Genomic DNA, 27,500 nt, shown 5'->3' with positions numbered 1-27,500 from the left:
AAAACATATACACGTAAACTTAAATGTAATTTGCCCGTTGAAATTTACGTTTTACGCTATTTTAATTTAAATGTTCTTGTATAAATTCGATAGTTTGTTTATAATATTGTCTGCAGTTGGAAATAAAATGAATATATTTTCGATGCTCATTTATTATTAATTTCCTTTTTTTATTATAATAAAGAATTAAACATAAAAAAGTATATATTAGTTCTTACTAGTAGGTGTAGATTGTATTAGTAGCGTATACAACTCTAAATATTTGTATACTTTATAAGTTTAAGCCGTACTTACGATGTTTTAAATCTTTTTTCTTGTATCATTATTTTTTATTTTATCTTATTTATTAGACCACCGGAGAATGGATATGACTCTGTCATTTGACACAACTTTGCAGTATTATAAGCTGTGTCATGACGTAGGATTTCGTAGTTTTTACATTGAAATTATGTGAAGTGAATTGAAAGAACTTCGTAAAATGAAAGAGTAATTAACAAATGTGATTTTTGAAACGAGAACGCTTGACCTCTTTCATTCCTACTCATTAGATACAAATTTCATACTTTATTTTTTAAATGAATAGATAAATTTTAATTGAATATAAAATAAAAGTTACAAGATACAAATGGTTCACTAAATGTTATTTGATGAAATTTTGGTTGGCTTAGTATAGAATTCGAATTTGTGGATTCTAAATAAATGGAATGATTGAATGAGAAATGTATTCATTAGAGCAATCAAACGAATGACTTTGAAACCAAGTAAACAGATCGACGGCGAAGGAGGTCTTCTATTTCTGCAAGCTTTAAATCCAATCATCAATACGAGACGAGACGTCGTTCGCTTGTTTGTTATCGTGCGGTTTCATATAATAATCGATGTGCGGCCCGCCGCAGCGGCACACCGCATTGCGGCCAGCCGCAAGTGCGTTGTAGGTCTTAAGAATGCATTAGTTGATATTTATTTCTTACTAGCTGACCTGGCAAACGTCGTTTTGCCATGTATATCGTTTGTAACAAAAAATTGGGGTTGATCGTAGAGGGATGAAAATTAGGGGGTTGTATGTATATTTAAATGCTGTAACATAAAAAAAACTAACACTGACTACCCTTAACATTTAGGGAGATGAAAAATAGGTGTTGTCCGATTCTCAGATATACCCAATATGCACACAAAATTTCATGAGAATCGGTGGAGCCGTTTCGGAGGAGTTTAACTACAAACACCGCGACACGAGAATTTTATATATGAGATATAAAATTGATAAGCTACTATGAGTATATTGCAGTACTCCTATATAAATAGATAATATTCGTTATGCTAATTTTGAATTGACAACTTACTCGCTAACTAATTAATTTAGTTATTCTTGAACTCCACTGTAATTCGTAATTTCACTTCCCCTATTTTCAAAATTAGCTTAATTCTACCTTAGCACTGTTCAGTACTACAAAGCTTTAAATAAAAGGAATTTTTAGAACGCAACACTTATTCAATTTGTTCTCGAAATTGGTCATTAATATTAAGCCCTGAGCGACTGAAGCCTGGCGACTCCAGTACGCAATTAATTAGCAAGGACGCATTGTGATAATTAATAATTCGATCTTCTTTTATTGATTTAAAGATTTGGTGATTTAATTAGCATATTTTTTAGTATTACTACACCATATATGATCAACATAATATGTAGAAATATAAATTTAATTAAAAAACATTGCTTAGTTGAAAAAAAAGGATGCGTGTATGCGTGCTTATAGACGCGCGTAAGAAGTTATACTTCTTTGGCATTATTAAAAATAGTTTTTGATTGCATGCAAATAATTTATTACAATTAAATAATCAAAGACTGGAAAAGGAGTCATTATAGTCAATAAAGTTCAGTTTACATTTGAAAAATTAAATAAATAAATATTTATTATTATTCTCTTACATTAAGTGTAACATAAATTCTATTATTATTCGAATGTTGGTTTTAAATTATGCCCAATGCCGTAGCATCTTCCGTGGGCAACTTCATTCTGTTAATTTTGTGTCACGCTGCGCGCGCATCGTAAAATTTCACTCTCATAAATTTTTCATAACGCGCCTAAAGAAGTATAACTTTAAAAATGGTATTTTATAACATGTAGAAAAAAATCTAATAAATAAAGAGAAACTTACAAACAATATTTTAATTGTCATGTGAAGCTAGGTGTCATTTTGTAAAATCAATAACGTGGCACTCATAGATGGCGATAAAAACAAATTAAAAAATCTCTCTAGATGACGTTGGCAGAGCTTTTTGTCATATCGACACATTAAATTTTGATTTAATTTAATTGAACTGGCGGAAAACGGTCATTTAATATCTGACGTTCAAAAATGTACAAATTAAGTTACATGAAAGCAGCGAAAAGATTATTACACGTGCCCAGACACAGTGCGACATAAAATGACAAATTGTTCGAATTTAGAAGTGAGTTCGAATTACAGAGAAACCCAAGAATTGTCACCATCTAAGCGATTACCGGGTTAGAAAATTGTACGTTCAAGGCTCGTTAGTTGGGAATATTGGATCATTGTTGCCCACAATCGTTTCATTCGGTCTTATACCCTGGTAGTTTCTATCTTTTGGCAATCAATATAATTTTTTTAATACTTTGGAATGTTATGAATATATGTACACATATATACCTTGTATATATCTATATAGGTTAAGTTGATGGTAGTATTTTTTAAAACTCTCTTGTGATATATTGATATGACCTTTTTAGAAAAGTAGGTTATCAGCTTTAGGTCGGGGACTCAAATATTTCAATCATATTTAATTATTTAAATAAATATATAAAATTAAAACGTTTTATTCCGATTAAAAAGTTATAAAAAGTATATTTAACCACGTACATACATGTTTAATTAAAATCACTTGATAACTATGTAAAGAGATTTTTAAAACTGCTTACCTAAGTAGTCAACCGAAAATAGAAGAAAACGTAAGATGAATTTTAAAACAAAAGCTCGCGCAAGAGATATAACGTAAATTAATTATTAAAGAAAGTAAATGGAATGAAGATAACACAATTACATCTAAAATGTAATGTAATTGAGGAAAAGAAGAATATTTTTTTCATGCGAAGTGAGATTTGGATCTTTGTTATGAAGAAATTCGTCTACCTAGCAAAAAATTTATACGAGATCGCCTTCAAATCTTGGCGTCACTTTTGCGTTTAATTGGATGTTAAATCAACCTTTACCGTCTTAAAAATTACATTTAGAATAATGATAAAACTAGAACGACGTAACTTAAAGTTCGAAGAAATATCTTCAAAAATAAATACACATATTAAAGTTTGTAATTATTTTGTATCCTAGCCCTATGGCATTCCAAAGGGTCAACTATTCCTTACTCTGAGGAGTAAGAATGCGAACGGCCAATACAAACATTAACGTTGATAACATTCCTTAGAATAGGTTAGGATTTTTCAGAAATTCTTTTATTAAATACAGATTATATTTAATTTAGTATTGTCTTTGATTGACATAACCTTTACACATTTAAAGAAAAAACTTTTTGACCGGATTGAAGTAATCCGACGTTTCGCGTGCTTTAAAGCGTGCGTGGTCACGGTGACCTATATATTTAATTTAATACAAACAGCTGTCAGACTACACACAAAAATTGCCATCATCATTTAAGTAGTCGCGCTGGTGCTCATAGGTCCCGGGTACGGTTTCTGCTTAACATGAAAATTGGCATGTGTACGTATAGTGAAGTCATCACACCCCTGTAACTGCAAAAGGAAAAAAATCTAATTTAAAAACCGCTGGACCGATTCAGATTATGCCTGCGTTTGAAATAATCCCTAAGTGACCCCCAACACTAGCGTCTTTCGAGCGTCGTCGTTGTGTCAGCGTCCGCACAGCGTCGACGCCGCATCTCTAAAGTATTTTTAGATAATAAACATATTAAAATACCTACACAATAATTTAGGATACGAACTTGGAAACCTGCAACAATTTCATAAGTGATAATTTTCTTCAATGAAATTGCTTTAAAAAAGTTATGAAACTATAGTGGAAATTCTGATATCCACAAAATTTGTACTTTCATTTAGAGTTGCAATCCTCTAACCACATTTCAACTGACGCGGATACAGGCTCGTTCACTGTTCTAGAATTCAAGTTTTACGTAGGCAGAGCAAATTGTGTACGAAATGTATATGAAGTTATATGTTAACTTCGGTTGACTATTTCGATTGTTCTATTTTAATAAAAGTGTTTAAGGTTAATGACGCAATTCCGCGTTGTACACATGTAAGAAATAATAACAATTTCGAGAAAAATGTGAGGATGTTCCTCACATTATTATGAATAATTCGCCTTTTATATGTCGCCTTAATAAGGAAAGAATATCAATAAAAACTCTGGCTTATTTCTCTTGTATTTGAAATTAGATACTTCATAAAATGGAAGTAAATAAAACTGAAGTTAGCATAATGTTTTGCAGAATAAAATTAAATACTATAAAATTATTATTGGTTTGAAAAATTGCGTTGTAAAACAATAAAATTCCTTACTAGAAAATGATTTTGTGAAAGCACATTGTTTCATTTGTTATTAATACGGGAGTCTAGGTAATGCTAAGTAACTAATAATGTAGTTTTTACACTACCATTACATAAATAGATAGGATTGGTAATAGAAATTTTCGTAAAGTACACGACACGATCCGACCGGAAATATGAATTACTTTTAGAACAAATTTAATTAAAAGATTATAGAGATTCAAGCTTTAAAGATACACACGCGTTTTATTTGTAGCTTAAATGTAAAAATTTCCGTCCGTAATTTTTGGTTACATATTTACGAAAAATATTATTCATTTTGCAACAATTTTAGTCATTCTCTGCTTGGTAGTAGCGTCATTTGGCTATTTCGCTTTTGCCTATATCCTTCTTTCATAAATGGGCTAACTGAACCAGAATTCCATCATCAATAGATCCTGATTATAATTATTGATTCTCACCCCTTTTCCATTTATTAAATACATAAACTAATTATTTCCTTGTTTCAGGTATCCATATGGTTTTGGAGATCAACAAAGATGTTTAGAAACGTGGTGTTCATAAATACTTACTAAAATATATTTCACTGTATTGCTTACCATGCCACGGACGCTAGTGTTGTGCTAACGTTTAAGTGATGTGCTAGCGAAGTCAAAGCATTAGTGTTACAGTGTGATGTGATGTGTTAGTGCTCATCATGCTGGCGTTGTGTCGCCTGATCGCAACTGCTGTGATCTTGGGGGCTACTATTGCCATGGCGGCAAAGAATGGTAAGTCTTTTATAAATACACGAGATATTTACGTATACAGTGCCACATACTTTTCTTGTCCGGTAAGAGCGTCGCCAATTAATAAAAATTAGCCATTATAATGAAAATAATTTGAAATGACTTCAACTTTATAATTTACTGATATGTCTTTATAAAACAATGTACATACTAGTATCTAGAAAATACATTTATTGGCTTAAATGAATGTGATATAAACTTAGAACCAACTGATATTATAGGTTTTGTTTCCTGTACTATAAATATAATATCTTTTAAGATACCTAGCAATCAGAACCGTTCGATAATTAAAACTTTGCCATTGTAATGAATAATTCAAGGAATTAAAATAAGTACATTTTAGTTGGATTTTTATTAAATCTTGGTAGATAGTAACATTATTAATTGTACGCACCAAGAAATTCAAGAAAACTAACAATGTCAGTCTGACATTACAAAATGGCGACGGTAGTACCAATTACAGCTGTAGGCCAAGAAAAGTATGTGGCACTGTACTACAATTGAAAAAAACTATTAATAAGAAAATATAATATTTATGTAGATTTTTCTTACTGATACTTATGGAACAAACCGCAAGCGTAAGCGAGGACTAAAACACGACCCTCTAGACTCTTATTAAGAACAACTAAGTATATTTACACCATTTTAACTGTTTTTTTTTTTCATTATACGTAACTGCAATTTAACAAAAGTGGTTGACACTTACGACCCATTGCTTAAGTAAATATTAATGCAGTGTTAATCATCGACGCAGAACAAATTAAGGACCTTAATTCTATTTATTATTAAAATAATATTTATTTCACGTAAAATCTTTTACTGGATCGTGACTTATATACCAAGTATTTAAAACGCGCTCTGGTTTGAGAACAAGCCAAGAAATTCTGCGGGCATAATTTCTTTTCCGATCATGGTTGAAAGAAGTATAATCTTAGTAATATATTATTTATTATTAATACTTATTTTTAAGATTCAAAATATTTTTTCATAGATATTTAAAATTATATACGCAATACACTGAAAACCTTCGATTGATCTCAACTTATTTAGGTATCAGAATATAAATAGTTTTTTTCATCTATTCCGTTCGTATTTCAAACATATTTAAACGGTAAATACAACATTTACAATGCATTTACAATGCAAATGGAACAAAGCGCAACATACACGATTTGATACACACAATATTATACCGTCGCAGAGCACTCGTCGTAGATTGTGATATAATGAAGACAGCTCTTTATTCGGTGTGTACTGGTGCAGTTCGGAAGTTAATCCGAGCTTAACAGCGTGTTTTATCTTTGAATAAAAACAATAAATATTTATTGATACCTTCGCTATATTTTTAATCTTATCAAAAACACAATAAATTCCTCGTGAAAAAAATCTCAAAGTCACCTCAAATTTTGTCTATTTTTATTTAAGTAACATACATATTATGGTGCTAAATATTAATAGAATTACATCACATTAGTTAAGTCTAAAGCTGTTACTAGCGCTGTTATTAAATATTGTATATTTAACGAGTGGGCCATGCGTTTGTTTCACCAGCCAGTCTCCTCGCTCTATTGAGACGAGAACAGTTCGCTTCTTTGCAGGCAATCGACATGGTATTACAATTACCACTAGTAAAATAAATATCATTATTAGGAGCGGGGGCCGGTCGTGCGTGTGATGTGCTAACGTCTCGTTCCTTGGCCTGAGGTCATTGACCACACCACAAGCAGCACGTCCCTGCTTCCGTAGCTGGTCACTTACAAAAATATTATTTTCTTTCGTCGCCTCGTCATCAACATATATATTTTCATCATATATTTTATAGTTGTCTACGGACTATACAGCTACTTATCGAGATGAACACAAAAATGTAAAACGGAGTCAAGCGCTCATCAGTGACATGACGCTCAAGGGAGCGCTTGCTTTTTGCAACGAAAGATATAAATTTTCTCGGTGTAACGTTTGAAAATAAGACTTGAGACTGGGATTTTTCGATAGCATTTTAACGTTAAGAGATTTAGGACTGAAAAGAGCGGTTAATAGTTAAATTAGTGGTCGAGTTATTACACAAAGTAAAAAAGTAAACGTTATAAGATTTTTGTTACTAAACAAACAATAGGAGGAGGTATGATAATATAAAGATTTTAAAATTAAAAATACTTATTTTCCAGTCCTATGTTCAGTAAGGCTACCACACATCTTCCAAAAGCAACAGTGTTTTAACATTGAGTTTACCGTCAAATTTAAAGTGTCTAGTTACATCGAGTCGAGTCGAATAATTCAAAGTCGGTGGATTTCAGCTCAGGACAAGTTAGATCAATTACAGCGGTCCACTCGGTATCATAAGTTCCGCAATTCACTCAATAACACAACAATTAATGAATTTAGTGTATCTATTAGATTCGCAGAACAGCTATGACCAAGTCGCTGTTACGCATCCGATAAAAGTTCACTGAGCTGCACACAATTTATTTTTGCAATAAACAAGTTAGTAATCATTCAGTTGAGTTACTGGACTGACAGAAGAGTCACTGTCTGCTTCGGCTGATGAACACAAAATATAGCAAACAAGTTTCTGGTTCCTTTTTGCTTATTCATTGGGATCAAGATAACAACTAACACAAATTATTCTCTCTGATGCATACCATATAACACAAAAAACTAAAATGCTTCTTTATACGTATTTTATTTAGCGGGAGCGTATGCGTGGGTGTGGATAACACGACCGACCGAACGATGAATTGATTTGGGTATAGTTATACAGACATAAAATATTGTTGTGACCTTAAGTTTTGTAATTGTATTATGTTTTTTAATTAGTTCAGATGGAAAACAAAGTACTTAAAAAGTCATAGAGAGATTCTTAGAGCATAAGTTTGCACTAAGCCGTGCCAGAACAAAGTTAAGCTTCACTTAAATGCGCTCGCCTTGACAGCGTCATGTTACTTTAAAACTTTTAAAAGAAATTCTTTTAAATTTAAAATCTCACATTGCTTTTTTTCTCTAGTTGTCACATGAGAATTATTACTGTTGGGTATGTTATGGAAAATGTTTGTTGTAAATAAAACACGTAAGAATTTATATTTTATTTTGTTGTCTGATTCTAAAAATTCAGTTAGTTTTAACAAATGATTTATTATTCCTGTTTTTTATCCAAAATTGTATTGTAAAGGAAATATAATATCCATGTATAAGCATCCGTCAAATCAAACTAAGGTAAGGCGTCTTGAAATAATTATGATAAAATTCTTAATAGTGTTTTGTTTAGTATTAGTTGTGGTATTTAGGTAACAATAAAATAGGGAATTGGAGGAAAGTAGAGCCATCGATCTTTCTTTACAAAATCGTAGCGATTAGTGGTTAAGATAATGTTTATTTAGGTTTTGTATTGCAAATACCTAATTGGTGTAATTTTGGTTAAGCGTAAACCATCTTGAGTTAGTACATCGATTAATCCAAATGTGTATATACTTTACAGAAGATTTTATTTCGTATTCGAATTCAGAGTCGAAAATTAACGGTAATTATAACTCCTGCCTTGCGATTCTGTAACTCACTTTTCGAACTCGCACAGCGGTTTTCGCAGCGGAGGGATAAGCACAGGGGCACAGCGCATAAGGAGGGAGCTTGTAGTTTATTGTTTATCAGAATGCCAAATCGTAAAATGACTGCTTCACGACTGATTTGAGAGCGACTGCCGCTGCGAAAACCGCTGTGCGAGTTCGAAAAGTGAGTTACAGAATCGCAAGGCTGTATGTCAAATACAATATGATTTTTTTTTAATTGATTTTCTTTATTAAGACTACACTTCCTCGTGCGGTGAACGAAAACATTGCGCCGAAACAATTATGTGTGAGAAAAAAATTACGACGTGTGTCATGGATAGACAGCTAATTGCCTATAAAAGAAATATATCCAATAAAAAGAGGGCATTTGGTAAAGGATTTTTTAGGAAAAACATTATTATTTGGGACTACTATACTGTATATACACATAAGAATTCTTTTAACTAAAGATATCTTATTTTTAGATCTTTTTATACCTTTCTTATATTTTCTTATCCTTTATGATCGCTAAGATATTCTTGAGAGTCATTTTGAATGCAGAAAAGCTCTCGTGACATTTTTTATTTATACACTAGAGGAATATTCTAAAATGGTCACTGGTTATTGTAGTAAGGTGAAATTTGCATTCCTTTAACATTTTTAAAGAAATCTGCGTTATTTATGTAATAGGAATTCCGTTTTAGAAGAATATCACCTTAATATTTATAGTCTAAACTTTTAAAGCTCTAATTCTTATGTTTTAAGAATAATTTTTTTGTACACCTACTGGAAGAGGGCACAATTAAGTTTAAATTCGTTTTATTGTCATAATCTTAAGTTTATTTGCTAAGAAAGTGGTACATTTAGTTGGATTAATTATAAAAATCCACAAAATCAGCCATATAAAAATAGGCCTGCAAATGTCATATTAATTTTCATAAAGACATAATAATAACATTAACATGTCATAATAATAAGTTATGTTATTTATAATTGTTGTCAAACTCATGGTTTAAATACTCGCCCACGCTATAAAGGTATCTTCCTTTAAACATTTAACATACTAACATCAATCAACATTAGGTAATTACTTTATTATAATTTTTTGTTCAATTACTCAAGACTACAAAATATGCTCTTATTTCCAAAAATCATTTTAAATTTAAACTAGTAATGTTTTCATCTCTTATTTGAATACTAGAGATATTTCCGAAGACTTTGAGAGGAATAAATCATTGTTATACGTGATTTACGGGCTATTTGCGACTGCCTTTTAGAGGGCAGATCTTAATAATTTTGGAATAAATCGATTTCTTCTTAACTTATACAAATTCCTTTCTTGTGGTGCTGTGCAAAAATCTTCTGCAATAACTATTTAGCAAAACACAAAATACGAAAATAAAAAAATCTCACATTGCTCTTTTATTTTATTTTTACGTATATTAAGTTTAGATTAATTATTGTTAGGTATAGTACTTCAAGTTTTGAATAGAAAAATAACACAAAATTCAACTATAATTTTTGTTTTCTTTTTATTACCATAGAGCAAAAACTAATATCAGTGGAGTGATATGACTAAGAATAATAAACTGAGTATATTCACAATTCAAACGAGGAAGTTTGTGAAGAGAATAAGAGTATTGTAGAAGTCCCTAGGGGCAAGAAAACTCGTATGCTCGAGTCTGGATGCACAAGTTTCGTTGTTAAGACGATAGCCAATTTGTCTTTATTGTATGAGTTTGAATGCTCAATTGTTTAAATAGTTTTTGAATGGTTTAATGGAGACTGAAGTTTTGTTCTTGAACTAGAATTGTTTTTATAATCTACAAAGAAATCCAGTTCTTGATAAATCTTGATACTTGAATAGAAATAGATATAAAAATTCGTATCCGGTAGTTATTGTTCACCTTTAACAATAGCTGTCTCTTTGATTTCATAGTAGGACGGTGTTATATCATCTATAGCCTTCCTCGATAAAGGATTATTATTATTATTATTTATCCCTGACAACGTAGGTTCGATCCTGACTATGCACCAATGGAATTTCTGTCTTTGTGCGCATGTATACATTTGCTGCTTAAAAAGTGTATGACGTTCTGTGACGATGGCACAGAAGGCTGATCACCTGATCGCTTATTTATTAGAAAAAAAAACAAATGGATTTAAGAATATAGTATAACAGATTTACATCACTTCATTCCAGCCTAAGGCCCTTTTCACATGTATCCGGTCACGGCGCGGTCGCCGTGCCGTGCAACCGCGCTCGCTCTTTCTCATGAATACGGTTTACACACGGTCGCCGGCTATGGTAGTCGCAGCAGTATTATCGAGAATTTTGAGGAACGACAACTTCTTTTATCATGGAACAAAAAAATATAGCCTTACTCCTATTGTATCGACGTCGTCATCGTCGACTTCATTACATACGAATGGAATTTGCGCTCGCAATGCCGTACCGCGCCCGTGTTCATGTGAACGCGTCTATACAAGTCCTTACAGGACTATAAAGACGGTTGCCGCGTCAAAACCGTGCTTATAGTGGATAAGACACACGGTCACGGTACGGTCGCCGTGTCATGTGAAAGTTCTCAGTGTTGGTCATATATTACTACTTTTCGTCTAGTCGACAAGTTGAAAATGGAACAAAATAGAGATACTACTCTTAAAATTATGTGCGATAGCTCATTGGATCCGGAATGACGTCTAGAAAAATGTGCTAAAAGCGTGTATTAGCACATAAAAAATTGCAAAAGTTATAGACCATTAAAGATGAAAAAATAATGGCATTTAGTTTTTTGCCAATATTTAATAAACTATTAATATTTAAGAAATTTCAAATAAAGATTCTGAAAGAGGAGGAAATTTCTAATAAAAAACTCCTGACTCCCAGAACTCTATCTCTATTATTTATAATGTTAATTTAACGCTGAAAATAGGTCTGCGGTTGACATTTTTAGGATTCGCGCGTGGCGTCAAAAGCGACTACGGCACATTAATTAATTTATTTAAGGTATTGAATATTTTTTTTTAAATTTGAAAAAATTATGGTGTGTTCTGAACACTATAATTAATTTATTCCCGTTGAAAATTTTACTTAAAGTTAATTTTTCAACAAGTTAAATAATTGTTAACTAACGAAATTTTCTCGAACGACCGTCTTAATTGTAAGTGAAAAAAAATGTTTAAATAATGGTCGTAAAAATATTTTGCTTCGTAGAGCCTTTCTTACATACATATTTAACAAGATCGTGCCATAAAAGTTAAAAAAATATTTATACTTTGTTTATAACAATTTTTTTACTTAAACAAAAACTTAAAAATCCATGTAATGATGTTAAAAAAAAATTTTTTTTTCTAAATCATCATATAATCGTTTTTTTATTAATATAAGATATTTATTGATTTGCAAAAAAAAAAATTCCCGCCATTTGTTGATAAATTTTTTTTAAACAAATTGATTAAATCAATATTTAAAAAAAAAAATTTAACACAACTTTATTACATTAAAAATTTTATGATTTAAAAAAAAAATTTTCCTTAATAACAATTTTTAATTGTTTATAATCGTTTTTTTTAATTTTCTATTGTTTAAATAATTAGTTAAGAAATTTTTTTTTCCTAAAAATCATAATTGACAGTCTTCTATAAAGTAACAGAAATTTTTTTTTTTTAATCAAAATTTAAAAATTGTTATTAAGGAAAATTTTTTTTTTTAAATCATAAAATTTTTAATGTAATAAAGTTGTGTTAAAATTTTTTTTTTAAATATTAATTTAATCAATTTGTTTAAAAAAAAATTATCAACAAATGGCGGGAAATTTTTTTTTTGCAAATCAATAAATATCTTGTATTAATAAAAAAACTATTATATGATGATTTAGAAAAAAAAATTTTTTTTTAACATCATTACATGGATTTTTAAGTTTTTGTTTAAGTAAAAAAATTGTTATAAACAAAGTATAAATATTTTTTTAACTTTTATGGCACGATCTTGTTAAATATGTATGTAAGAAAGGCTCTACGAAGCAAAATATTTTTACGACCATTATTTAAACATTTTTTTTCACTTACAATTAAGACGGTCGTTCGAGAAAATTTCGTTAGTTAACAATTATTTAACTTGTTGAAAAATTAACTTTAAGTAAAATTTTCAACGGGAATAAATTAATTATAGTGTTCAGAACACACCATAATTTTTTCAAATTTAAAAAAAAATATTCAATACCTTAAATAAATTAATTAATGTGCCGTAGTCGCTTTTGACGCCACGCGCGAATCCTAAAAATGTCAACCGCAGACCTATTTTCAGCGTTAAATTAACATTATAAATAATAGAGATAGAGTTCTGGGAGTCCGGAGTTTTTTATTAGAAATTTCTTCCTCTTTCAGAATCTTTATTTGAAATTTCTTAAATATTAATAGTTTATTAAATATTGGCAAAAAACTAAATGCCATTATTTTTTCATCTTTAATGGTCTATAACTTTTGCAATTTTTTATGTGCTAATACACGCTTTTAGCACATTTTTCTAGACGTCATTTCGGATCCAATGAGCTATCGCACATAATTTTAAGAGTAGTATCTCTATTTTGTTCCATTTTCAACTTGTCGACTAGACTATTTACATGACACGTCGACCGTACCGTTGCTGTCTGCATATCAAAAGGGCGTAAGGGTGTTTTAAAACATTTTGTTCTTACATTTGAGTAACGAACACAAATGTTTCGCCGTACTCCAGATGTATAAAGAGGCTGCTTTGGTAGCTGTAATTTCTTAACTCAGACCATTAGCAGTTTACGTCGGAGGAACTTGATAATTTATTTATTCACGAGTTCCACTTGACGTGTTAAGGTAAGCCTTTGTCTCTGTAATGATCTTACATCTGCTTACAATGACCGAATTTACACCGTTCTGCATTATATATGAAAACTTATACAAAAATGTTTTAAATAGAAAATTTATTCAGCGATACCATACCTACTTACTAAAGGTGATAGATTTATACAAGTATAGAAAAAACTTTTAAATTTTTAAGTGTAACTATGTTTTATGTAAGTTATTAATTGTATTTTGTTAAGGATTAAATTTTTTAAAGTAAGTTGACTAAAAATTTTGCTAGTCCTCAGTAATTTTTCATTTTTGACTACATAAAATATTAACTTCGTTTTTCATCAATTTAATTATGAATGCATCTGAAGAAACATTAATTTCATTAGAAGTCTAACATATTTTTTTAAATTATTTTTTAGTATTTTGTGGTTGTTTGATTATTTTTTTCCCTTGATTGCTGTTCTAATGTAATTGATGTGTATGTATGTTAAATTTGTAATGTCATATTATCTTGTATTATTTATGCATATACATTGTTTTAGAACATGTAAATAAATAAATAGATATTGGTTTTTTTATATAACGTTAATTTATATAACAAAATGTGTTTCGTTGTATTGTATAAACAACGAATTCATAATATAAAGCCTATAACAAAGCCTTAAATAAAGCCTAAATAAAGCCTTTATATAAAACCTTTAACTTTCAAATATTTTTTTAAGTCCGTATGTATACAAAGGAAATTCAACTTGAAAAGATTATTTCTTTATCTCAAGAAATCAAATAACATATAGTGTAGTAGCTGAACTACGTTCGCAACTATTGTACAAGTACTTCTACTGCCTCAGATGCTCTCGACAACTAATCAGATAACTTTCTTGTTTAATCTTGTAAACACCGGCACAAAATAGTATGTTATCTAATCTCTTCTATCAGAAGGTTGTATTTTATGTGTGTAATAACTAAATGTATTGTGTTCAGTGTAAACTTGTACTTAGCATACGTTACATTAGTGTTGCATGTCTAAGATCGTGCATTCCTACGCCGACCATGCATGAAATTTTCTATTTGTATCCGATATTCAAACTTGCTTATAATATGTTTTAGCAATCTATATATCTAAATTTATAAAACAAAGTCGTGTTAGCTACACCACTTATAACTCAAGATCGGCTGGACCGATGTTAGTTATTTCGTTTTTGGTGGATTCTTCTTCGCTTCGAATAGCAGAATAAGTAATAAAATATCGGATATGTTATCGAATAACAATAAATTAATTAATTTTACGAATGCAAACACTATGTGTCTCTGTTGACAAAATTACGCACCATTATACTTCGAATTCGTGTCAGTTCAAGAAATTCCGATGTGGAAGTGAATGAGGAGATGCATAACCAGGCTTTGATCTTGATCGAAGACATGTGTTACTTCATCAAAAAATTTTGTTAATATGCGCTAGAGAGAAGAGGTCTAATGTGTAAAACTGGCATTCTTCTTTTGCAATGGCAAGCAATAAAACATTTCTGTATTTGCAATAAAAGTATTAATGTATTAATGTTATTACCTGAATGAAATCCTAAATTAAGTTTAATTAAAGTTAACACGATATTATGAGGCTGTTAGGAGGAGCGAAGTTAGCCGGGTCAGCTTGTATATATATATTATTTATAGTGATTTACTTGTGAAAAATCTTTGACGGAATTGGTAACTAGTATTATACCCAGCTGCAAACATTATTATTAAATGTCGGAACTCTTTATTGCACTGCGTAAACACACTTTAAGTAATTAGATCGACTCGTGTTCTAAAAGCTTTACCGCTCTATGTACACCGAATTAATATCACCAAAATAATCATTTATACGTAACTGTATATCTAAGAAAGTACGGTGTGAGTGTCGGAAGTTTGCCCTACTTTGTATCGGACGACATGTTTATGAGTAAAGTTTTCACTTGACGACTACTATCACTTTACTTGACACTCCCCAAGCGAATACCATATATCTTAACTAGAAACATTTTTAATTGTCAATCCTACTTAAGTACTTTGCCGCAAATACTCGGTGTATTTACTGGATTTCAAACTTTATTATGAGATAAGTTCACATATCTTTTAGTAGATTATGTTTTATTTATTAAAGTACACCACATTGTATATTGTTCTTCTATTGAAATATTCTCTTTATCTTATTGAGTGTAAAATTCAACGCGTTTAAAGGAAATGTATATTATTATGTTAAAACAAAAACTCAAGGTGTTGATAGAGACACACGGCATTGGGTTTTCCTCGAATACAAGTGCTATGTTGAAGAAAGCCTGTACAAACTAAACGATTCTTGAAGACTGACTTAACATGAAAATAAATAATGTTATCTGATCTAGAGTATGCTTGTTTACAAATATTTTCTGAACGAAGTAAAGAAGTAACACGACAAGTAAGTGATGTTATGAAATAATTAAAGTTAGTTTTTTTTTAAATGGCTCTGGCACGATTTGTACATTAGCCAGCGTCAAGTATAGGATTTTTTATAATTCGTGCTTGTATTTTTAGAAATTCGACCGTGTCCTCCATGTACGCTTTAAGCACTCGCCCGGTACCGCACAACCCTCCCAAAGGCCGAGAACAAATTTAAATTAAGTGAAAACTTGTCCTCGAACCAGGAATCGAACCCGGTACCCCTCACCTAGCTAAAGTTAGTTTACAAAGATATTTCTACGAAATGACACTATTGTTGTTATTGGCATAGATAAATTACAGACCGCATGATAAATATTGTACAGATTAAATATTATGTAACTGTCAAATTCAGTCAAAGAAATCAGAATTTCAGTCTTAAATGTTACATATGTTTATGTTAGTCTGTGACGTCTTATATAATATTGAACAACATTCCAACAATTGAAAGATAAACTGTTTGAAGCCTATCATTAAAACATTCAATTTCTCAGGCTCTTGTGTTCTAGAATCGTTGAAATTACGTAATTAATTTTCTCTTCGCCATTTTTGCTTGCAATGTAATTAATTCCGAAGGGTTACTGACGTGTGCCCGGGATGAATGGATCTGGGAAAGGGTAGGCCACTAACGCCCCGGACTGCTGAAGGGTTAATTAAAATTATGTACAGAGTTCATTACTATTTCTATAAAATATTTGCGCTATTTGCACGTTTTCCACATTAATGTTATAAGCTACTATTAAATAATATAACGGAGAGAGAGAGAAGGATAAGAGATAAAAGAAAACGAGTTATCAGAATGAGGGCAGCAAAATTATGGTGCAGGAAGATTAGGGATTAGACGTGGAGAAAAAGATTATTGACAAAGCAGCAAATGACAACCTGAACAATTACTAGAAAGTACGAGCTGAATGTTAATATAATCAGGAACTGCGAATAAATTATTGAAGATAAAGAAGTCATAAATAACTTTGTTGGAATCGGCTGTTTAATTTCGACATCAGAATTTATTTTGTAAAGGCTCGATTCGACTGTTCAATCGAACTTAGGATAGTTTTTTCATAGAAATATACCATACAAATAAAAAAACCAAAATCAAAAAGAATGCGTAACCAATGTTAATAAAACGAAGGCGGTCTGATAAATACCTAGCCTCACCGCCCGATAGCACCACCACGCAAGAGCAATTTTTCATCGCGTAGAACATTCTCGTAGACAGCTACTGTAAAAATTTCAAGAGGCCTACTTTGCAGACCTCCAGAAGACGTATTTTTCAGATGGGTTTAAGAAGTTGGAACGTCTCTAGGTCAAGTGTATCAAACTCACAGGAGATTATGCGGAGTAATAAATCGACATATAAAAAAAAAACATTTTTTTTTAGGCTAAGTACTTATCGGACCACCCTCACACATTAAGTTATACGGTATATTTAAGGGGGTTTTCTGCATAATATTAAGATGTACTTAAAGTAATCTTAAATTAATTTACATTTCTATGATATGATATAATCTAAAACCTTAAAGTATCTAAATTTGAGTCGTGGTGCCGTGAAGTAAGTATAAAAATAAATACCGTGAAAGTAAATATATTAATAGTAAATACATATAGAGTTTTAATGAAATTTAAATAAATTAAAACGTGACCGTTAAGAAACAAAAGGACTTTTAATTAAAAAATTAAAACACTTGATAAATCCGAGTCTCTTTGAGTTAGATCTCAGATTAAGCAATTTGTGTCTATGGAATACAGAGTCGGTTTAAGAAATTCTACAGCAAAGGAAATCAAATTATATATTAATATCTTTAGGATCTCGTCTTTTTATAAATAGTTTGAAGTATTTTAAGATCGCAGCTATATTCCAAAGGCTATTAAAGATGTCGAAGATTCCTTATGTATACCGAATTTCATTGGAAAGATCAAGAAGAAGAAGAAGAAGTGATAACTCAAAGACAACTTTGTAAAAGTTAATTTAATTGCCTTAGGAATTACAAGTTTTTTTGAATACGTCTTCTTAAAAAAATATGAATATTAATTATAAAATACAGGAACATGCCATTGTCAAATAAATATTAGTTATCAATCTAGAATACAAATTTTGTAAGCTGTACAAGTTTTATTTTTCGTAATTTGTACTTAAGGAGCCAAATAATCACTTGCAAATTTTTAAATGGAACGTACAGAATTCGCTTCAGTTCAAGTTCAGAACAAATAACGCAAGGTTGTTCAATTCCACTGTACATCTCGAATTCGAATTTAGAATTGCTTTTAGCGTCACCACATCCTGAGTGACGAGGCGCTTTTCAATCAACTCTATATCGGTACTACGCTCTCGCCTAGCATTACTAGGTTCTAGGGCTGACTATCTACACTAAAAGACATAGGAAAAGCCATAACAACTATATAGATAGTCGACAATCCAATTGTTTTATATTGTATAATAAAAAAATTATATGATAAAAGAGTGCAATTCATAATTAGAAAAAGGCCCAATTCGTTAATTAGCATTTAAGTCCGTATTTTGCTCTTATCTTCCAAGTATTGTTGCTAGCAAAAATCACATTATTAAGAAGTATAGGACAAATCACTATAAAATTTAACAAAACAATGATTTATATGGGGGATGGTAAATTGTTAGTTTTTTTCCTATATATTATGTTATAGTGTTTGTGTTAGCCCTACATCTTTCGAATGAAGCGACTCAAGTCTGAATGTCGCGCTGAGCTGAATAGCGGTTATTTGAGATGTTCAGATGTATCTTTATAAGTGTCCATGTACATAATTTATTCCTGAAATAGATAATAGATTTATATTGAGATAACTATTGAGAATATATTACAGCCCAAGAAAAATATAGATAACGAAATATAGTACGCTGCCATAGGGACTAAACTTTTTATGTTTTAATTTTATTTTTATTGATATTTAACTATGTTTGTTATTCTTATTACTATACAGGTTAAGAAAATTGTCAATACATGTATATTTGTTTGTTATATTTAGGTTTTAATAAAAGATATATTATAATGATATATTCTATAACATATAATCATAAGTATCTGAGTGTCCTTCTTGTAACATATATGATGTTTGATAGAAAAATGCACTTAAAACAATCTATATTCGAAAGATTTATTTGACTCGATGTAACATGATCGCTTCGGAGCGTAACATACAAACAACGTACAGGTTTGTTTAGTAATGACTAGGGTGCAAAGACGAGCGAACTAAGGTTATGTTCAGATGGCAAAAATTTGACGCGCGTTTTCATATCGCGCGACTAGACATTGTGGTATTTTCATACAACTGTTCACATGAGCGTGCGTTGTGAACAGTTCGCGGTGCTCAGAGGAAATTTCTCTAGACGCAGGTGATCGCGCGTTGACGCGCGCTTTGATATAAATGTAATGTCCGTTTGCTGTTCAGTTGAATGCGCGCTTTCATCGCGATCGCATGTAATTTTGTTAATTTTCGTAATTATATTTATAACAAACTGGGTCTATTTTTCAAAATTGGATGAACCCCATGTGTACGTTTTCTTTTTCTATATTTTTTTTATAACATAACCACAAAATAATAGCCTCTCCCACGTCCATTTTCTACGTTCTACCGAACTAGACTGACGAGTACTCTCGCAACGCGTATAAGTGCTCATCATCTGAACTCTCTCCAAATTTGATCGCGCGTTAACGCGCGTTACATGTGAACATAGCCAAATGCTGTATAAACTATAATGTATGAACTAATGCTTGTGTCATTCTATCGAATTAGTAATTACTGTAAAGATAGAATAATGATATGGAATAAATAAATAAAAAAAAATAATTAATAAAAGCAATAGTATTCAAACATCAATATATAAGTTTAGCGAAATCTTTGGCTTATCAATACTTCGGGTTAGCGTGGAAATGACCCGTGAAGGTGTTAATAATGAAAAAAATGTCAGGACAACAAATTTAAAAACAAAAGAATTGGATTTATTGGCTTCTAAATTTATTATCATCGCACTTCCCAACGGGGCCGATGAATCTCTGTCATTCGTGCAAGCCCTATTAAAATCGCTCGTTGTGCCTACAAAAGCTTTGAAGCCGTGATGGATGGGAAAAACTTTTCCTTTTTTTTGACTGCTCCACGGGGATTGCGATTCTGTTCAGTGTCATTTTCAATACGATAATCTACATCTTTGGGACTATTGTTTTGTTTTGCGGTTTTTTATTTTAAAAAAACAGAACCAAATATATATGGCAGATCATTACTGAAGAGTAAAAGTATCATAATTATGACCTGTCTAGTTTTCTCGCAACATAATGTCGCAGTAGTACATGAGTGATTATCTGTTGACACAAATATTGAGTCAGTCAACTGGAGAGAGTACTAATTACATCATGATCTAGTTTGTATATTGTAACCAAACTTTATTACCAAGTTACCTCACATTTAACTCATGTTTAAAAAACAGTGACGCTGCAATGTTGTAGGTCTGGGCCGCAGATTTCTGTATCTGATTCCTTTTCCATCGACTTTTTTGGGTCCAAGGCATGCCGGAATTCTCACGATGTTCTTCTTAGCGAGCGAGTACAAATGGCCGTAGAAGTAAGGAGGCCATAGGTGAGAGTCTAGTCATACTAGGCCAACACTGCTGCATGTTTAGAAAACTAGCATAAATGTCAACTAGAATAGGACTTAAACGAAATCGATTTCACATAACGAAGTGTAATCAAAAACGTTTTCTTATAAACATGAATACTTCAAACGATTTACTTCGTAAGAATTCTTCAAGTTTATAAATAACTTTTATTAACTAAATACATCTGTGTTCTAATTAAAATTGATGTTTCGACTTGAGGAATTCGCTTTTATTTCTTCTATATTCATTTCCTTCCTCTTAATTTTCTTAACTTTCTTTTGGTGATTTATTATTGTTTTTGTTTTTCGAGCAATGCTTATATCATATTTCTTAAGTCTCGTAATCAAAATTCGGAATCTTACAGAAAACTTTTCAGATTCCCTTCAAATTCATAAACAGGGAAGGCCCTTATTGCATTTTTATGTACGGTGTTAAAAGAAAAACAATTAATGCTTTGTGTTTATTTTTATAACATTTTATCCAATCGAATATAAGGTTCTTGGGTAAGAGAGATTTATTGAGGCAATAAAGGCAAATCACTTTGACCTTGACCAATTGAGAAAAGATAACAAATAGCTTGAGAGGTTTAGAGTTTTTAATGAACATAAGTTAATAAAATTGAGGGGCCTCATAGCCTAGCGGTCTTATTAAGTGGCAGCTAGGTGAGGGCCACCGGGTTCGATTCCCGGTTCGAGGGCAAGTTTTAATTTAATTTAAATTTGTTCTCGGCCTTTGGGAGGGTTGTCTTACCGGGCGAGTGCTTAAACCGTACACGTGGAGGACACGGTCAAATGTCTAAAGACAAGCACGAATTATAAAAAAATCCTATACTTGACGCTGGCTTTTTGTCAGGCTAGGCAAGTAATCAAACGTCATCGATCCAAGTCAATTGCCTAGCTGTTTGATCAACTGGCTGAACATCTTTCAGGCCGCTAGTTAAACAGCGCCGTTTATTTAAACGGCTAGGCTGTTAATTGAACGGCTAATCATGCTAGTTGGCTGCGACATACTTACCATATATATCTTATCATATTATCTTCTATAAATAATGACTATTTTTAAAGAACTTTTTTTATGACTCTGACATAAAGCCATAAAAAAAAGTTAATAAAATGCACTAAGGGATGTTTTAGAACATAAGCATTTCTACCAAACAATGAAGAATTCTAAATTTTGGAAAGGAAAGTCCAGATCAGCTTGAAACCATATTTGGCCCGCTCGCGCATTTCCGTCTATCTTTCTACCGGATTTTGAATTTGGAACCGGATCCGATTGGTCGGTAAGAATTTCTTGGCAACAGCGCCTCCAAGTTCTGAATTTATAAAGTCGTGTTTTTCAAATTTTTACGCTGGAGTTGTTATAACGGTTTTATTAGAGACACGTGATCTGTATATTTATGAATTGAATTTATTAAACTTCGTTTCTTTTTAATATTGCTGGCTCGTTTTTTTATTATGATTTGTTGCTTGGGATTGTTTTAGTGATTAATAAATAGTTTAAACTTGGAACGGTTATATACTTGTCCCAGCTAACTAGCTTAATTAGCCGTTCAGTTAACAGCCTAGCCTTTTAACTAAACGGCGCCGTTTAACTAGTAGCCTTAAACATATTCAGCCGTAGCGTTTGTTACGACATGTAATAAACTGGCTGGCTAATGCATAGGCCATTCGTACGATACAGTCATTATTTGGCAGAAATAAAAAAGATGAACATATGACATAAAAAATATTTAAAAATAAAATTGCTTGAGTCAAATTCACTATATTCATTATTATTCTCACTACACTCTTCCAATGTACTTGTTTTTTTTCATGAAACTTTGGCAAAACACCATCAATGTTGTGGTTTGTCGACACCATATGACAGTTTTAAGAGTTTCATTGCGAGTTTGAGAGTGGTAGAAAGTGGAATTAAATTAAAATTAACAGTCAACAGGCTAGGCAAGTAATCAAACGTCATCGATCTAAGTCATTTGCCTAGCTGTTTGATCAACTGACTGGACATCTTTCAGGCCGCTAGTTAAACAGCGCCGTTTAGTTAAACAGCTCGGCAGTTAATTGAACCGCTAATTAAGCTAGTCGGCTGCGACATACTTACCGTATATATCTTATCATATTATCTTCTATAAATAATGACTATTTTTAAAGAAGTCGCAGAGTCCACAAAATTTTTGTTTAAACAGAATATCTGTTTTCCGTTTCACTATTAGTTTGTATATGGGCAGTATTGTTATGCTAATTCAAGTAAATTAAAACAATCAGCTGCTACTGAGATCCAAAAGGTTCATTAGACGCCACACTCAAACGTGACTAGATTGCGCAATACGATCAAAAGCTGCTAATTAGATATTGACATTGATTAATTATGTCATCTGTTTGGTTCTTATACATAATTATATACAATACACACTATAATTTCTCCATAGTATAATAATGTCAATTACGAAGTAACGCGTCTAGCGAAAGTTTAATGGGTTAATATTTTTTGTTCATAAAAAACCCGACCGTAAAGAAGCAAGTGAAAGGTATCCTGTGTAGTGTATCTAATTCTAATAATGTAACGTAACTCATGAGGTAGAAGGAGTAGTGATATTATTATGAAATAACAATTTTTCAATCCAAATTTCAATTCAAATGCATTTTTTTAATTATCAAAGTTCACAAAAGTGAGTGCGACTTTAGCCTATACAATAATTAGGGCTAATAAGTTATATTATGTTGACTTAATTTTCTACAATACTAGTGATTAGCTTAAACTAAGGACTAAGGTAATGTTCATTAACAGTCTTAGTGTTCTATAATGATTCGACACTATGTTCGTGTGTCCGAAGTACCGCACTTGACGTTATTCACTGCACTAGGTTTATTAACTCAAAAGGTTTAGGTCTCTTTAGGCGTCTTATTCCTGTTGTGTCAAGAAGTTGAATTGCAGTACTATTAAAGGTAACATTTGAAATACAACATTCAAATAAATTACAGATTTTAGCCAGATTTATTATAAAATTTGTATTTTAGTCATCTTCATATAAAAATGGGCATTGTTATCTTAATTTCTCTCTCTCCGTAGATATGCAAATTTCTTGATGTATACAAAATCTTGTACAATCTTCAATTTTATACTTAAAAGTATAAAATTGAAGATTTTCTCTGTTTTAACCGACGAATATCATGAACTATAGATTTGTATTAAAAAATCTGTTTGTGTTGGAATGTCCATTTATCGAGGCTATTTTACAATAAAAAAGAGCGTACCAATTCTTAAAAGGCTGGCAGCGCGCTTGCGACCCTTCTGGCAGTGAGAGTGTCCATGGGCATATCACTTAACATCAGATGAGCCTCATGCCCGTTTGCCTCCGTAAATTTTTTTTTTTTTTTTTTATGTAATAGGAGGCAAACGGGCAGGAGGCTCACCTGATGTTAAGTGATACCTCCGCCCATGGACACTCACAATGCCAGAAGGCTCGCAAGTGCGTTGCCGGCCTTTCAAGAATTGGTACGCTCTTTTCTTGAAGGACCCTAAGTCGAATTGGTTCGGAAATACTTCTATGGGCAGCTGGTTCCACATAGTGGTGGTGCGCGGCAAAAACTGCCTTAGAAAACGCTCTGTTGTGGAACGACGGACGTCGAGGTGATACGGATGGTATTTTGTATTTTGCCTTGACGTCCGATGATGAAACTCAGCTGCAGGTATTAGACCGAACAACTCCTCTGAACACTCTCCATGGTAAATGCGGTAGAAGATGCAGAGAGATCCTACATCTCTACGCAACGCCAAGGGATCAAGCCGCACGGAAAGTGACTGGTCGTCGACGATTCGAACCGCTCTTCGTTGAATACGGTCAAGTGGAAGGAGCTGGTACTGGGGAGCTCCCGCCCAGAGGTGAGAGCAGTACTCCATGTGGGGAATCCGAATTTGCGCTTTATATAGTTGCAAGCGGTGGCCCGGAGTGAAGTACCGTCTCGCCTTGCTGAGCACACCAAGCTTTTTGGAGACTAATTTAGCCTTTCCTTCCAGATGACCGCGAAACTGAACGTTATTCGATATGTCAACGCCCAGTATTCCGATGCTAGCTGAGGCTTTAAGGAGAGTGTCTTCGAAGAGGGGAGTAGCGACAAAGGGAGTTTTTTTAGCGGAAAACGCGCATACTTGTGTCTTCTTGGGGTTAAATTGGACTAGATTTAGTCTGCCCCAGTCCGAGACTCCACGTAGAAGAGTTTCGACTTCAGACACAAGTTTGTTCCGGTACTCATCGACAACAGCCCGAGAAATACCTGCCCGGCCAGTGTAAAAAGTATCCCCAGTGCTGTCGTCCGCATAGCAATGGATGTTGCTAAGCTGCAACATATCATTGATATGCAGAATAAACAGGGTCGGGGATAGGACACAGCCTTGTGGGACACCAGCATTCACAGGTTTCAGGTCGGAGCATGCTCCGTCGATGACGACTTTGATGCTTCGATCAGCGAGAAAGCTGGAAATCCAGTTGCATAATTTCTCAGGGAGCCCATAGGCTGGAAGCTTCGAGAGCAATGCTCTGTGCCACACCCGATCGAAGGCTTTCGCTATGTCCAAACTTACCGCCAGCGCTTCCCCCTTGGACTCAATTGCCTCTGCCCACCTATGTGTAAGGTATACAAGGAGGTCACCAGCCGAGCGACCACGACGAAAACCGTACTGGGAATCGCTAATCAGCTGGTGGCCCTCTAGATACCTCAAGAGCTGGCTGTTAATAATGGTTTCCATTATTTTGGAGAACAAGGAGGTTATAGCTATTGGGCGATAGTTGGACGGATCAGAGCGATCGCCTTTTTTAGGGATCGGATGTACCGAAGCGATCTTCCAGGACTTCGGAACAGTGCCGAGCGTGTAAAGGTACCGGAAAAGGCGCGTTAGGACCGGAGCCAACTCAGGAGCACAAGTACGCAGCACAATTGGGGGAATGCCATCAGGCCCGCTCGACTTATGTCCAAGGAAGACAAAGCTTTACGGATAGCACGTTGCCGGAATCGTAGTATCACACCGCAATAGTGTCGGTGGTTCCTTCCCTTGATCATCCAAAGTGGAGTTCGACGCAAAGAGACAGCCTAGAAGATCGGCCTTCTCTTTCGCGGTATGGGCCAGTGAGTCATCCTCCCTATGCAATGGTGGAATTGAGGGCTGACAGAAATTCCCTTGGACAGCTTTGGCAAGAGACCAGAAGGCTCGAGTTCCCGAAGGGAGGTGGGCCAACTTCTCACCAAATCTGGCAATGTGCTCTGACTTTGCTTTAGCGATTTCCCGCTTGAAGGACCTGGAGGCTGAATTGTATGCTTTTTTACGTTCGCCGATAGTCACATCACAGGATGTCACCGCTTCTGCCCAGGCTTTGAAGCATTCATGCTTACGGCGCAAAGCCGCTTTGCAAGAACGCCTAAACCAAGGCTGGGACTTGCCACCGACCGGCACCGCAGAGAACGGAATAAAAAGATCCATACCCTGCAGGACCACCTCGGCGACAGAGTCAGCGACGGCATCTGGAGTACTCGACGAAAAGCAAATGGGCCCCCAAGGGTAGGACGCAAAAAAAGACCGCATCCCATCCCAATCTGCTGACTTATAGTGCCACACGCGGCGACAGCCCGCGAAGCTAGGCCGTAGAGGGCGCGTGAACGGCACAATGCTCCGGACCACACAATGATCTGATGAACCCAATGGCGGTTCAACAGAGACTTGGTAGTTCTCCGGATGTGAAGTCAGCAGAAGGTCCAACAAAGAGGGTTTATGACCATCCACATCTGGTATTCGCGTAATCGCAGGGACCATTTGTGTCAGGTCGTAGGCTAAAGCAAAGTCGTGAATGGATCTTCCCGCGTGATCGGTAGTTTCAGAGCCGAGCCAATCGGCATGGTGGGCGTTAAAATCGCCAAGTATCACGATTTCAGCGGTAGGAACCCTTTCGAGCAGGGAATCTGTAGCCATTTGGATGTGCTCAATGAGTCGGTCAGTTTCGGTATTTCCGCTATGGGACCTATACAGGCATGCGTAGAATCGCGGATGGTCATCGCAGTCTACGCGCAGCCAGAGGTTAGATAGGTCCCTTCCTTCAAGCGTCCCGAGGCGACGAGAACAGATATCCTCTCTGACGTACACGCAAACTCCAGCCCGCGGCAGAAATGAATGTTCCAATTTGTACCCCGGGTAGGAGAGGTAGGAAGTATCAGCCGGGGAGGAAATCTGAGTCTCGGTAAGAAAGAGCAAGGCCGGCTTCGCAATCTCTAAATGGTGGTGGACAGCGTTGATGTTGGTATTGAGCCCCCTAACATTTGTGAAGTCCACGGCGAGTGTGGACGGGGGTGCCTTTGTTAAATTGCTCCGTTTGCCCCGAGAACGATTACTGTTGTTTTTATCGAGCGCAGAATTGCCCCCCCCAGAATACGAAGGGCAGCCTGTGCGTCCACCACCGGGTGCTGTGTGTCCCGGTGTTGGACGCCCAGAGGGGGATTCTCCACCGCGAGCGCGTGTGGTACCCCCCTGGGGTAGTTTCTGTTTTTTCTGCACCTTCATATTTCTTGTAGAGGGGGGGGGGAGGGGGATGGGCTCCGGGAGTCTCTCTCACCGCACGAAACGCGAGTACAATAGGGCGAACCTATTGCATCACTTCACGCCGGTTTTCTGAGAGACAGTGGTACTGCCCCGGTCGTGCCTGCCCATTTGGCTGAAGCCCGAAGGCAACAGCATG

General features: G+C 34.0%; 1 protein-coding gene across 2 annotated transcripts in view; it reads left to right on the top strand.

The window, feature by feature from the left end:
- Positions 1 to 27,500, top strand: part of LOC125059013 (hemicentin-2-like) — a 182,154-nt gene that overhangs the window by 37,202 nt on the left and 117,452 nt on the right. For both annotated transcript variants that reach the window (XM_047663239.1, XM_047663150.1), the window contains exon 2: positions 5,054 to 5,314. In XM_047663239.1, the coding sequence (XP_047519195.1) occupies positions 5,242 to 5,314 (73 nt within the window). In that variant the 5' untranslated portion in view covers positions 5,054 to 5,241. The remainder of the gene's footprint in view (positions 1 to 5,053; positions 5,315 to 27,500) is intronic.

The sequence above is a fragment of the Pieris napi genome, chromosome 1 (genome assembly GCF_905475465.1).
Source record: "Pieris napi chromosome 1, ilPieNapi1.2, whole genome shotgun sequence".
NCBI classification, from domain to species: domain Eukaryota; kingdom Metazoa; phylum Arthropoda; class Insecta; order Lepidoptera; family Pieridae; genus Pieris; species Pieris napi.
The sequence above is the reverse complement of the archived record's forward strand: the minus strand, read 5'-3'. Positions and strand labels throughout refer to the sequence as shown.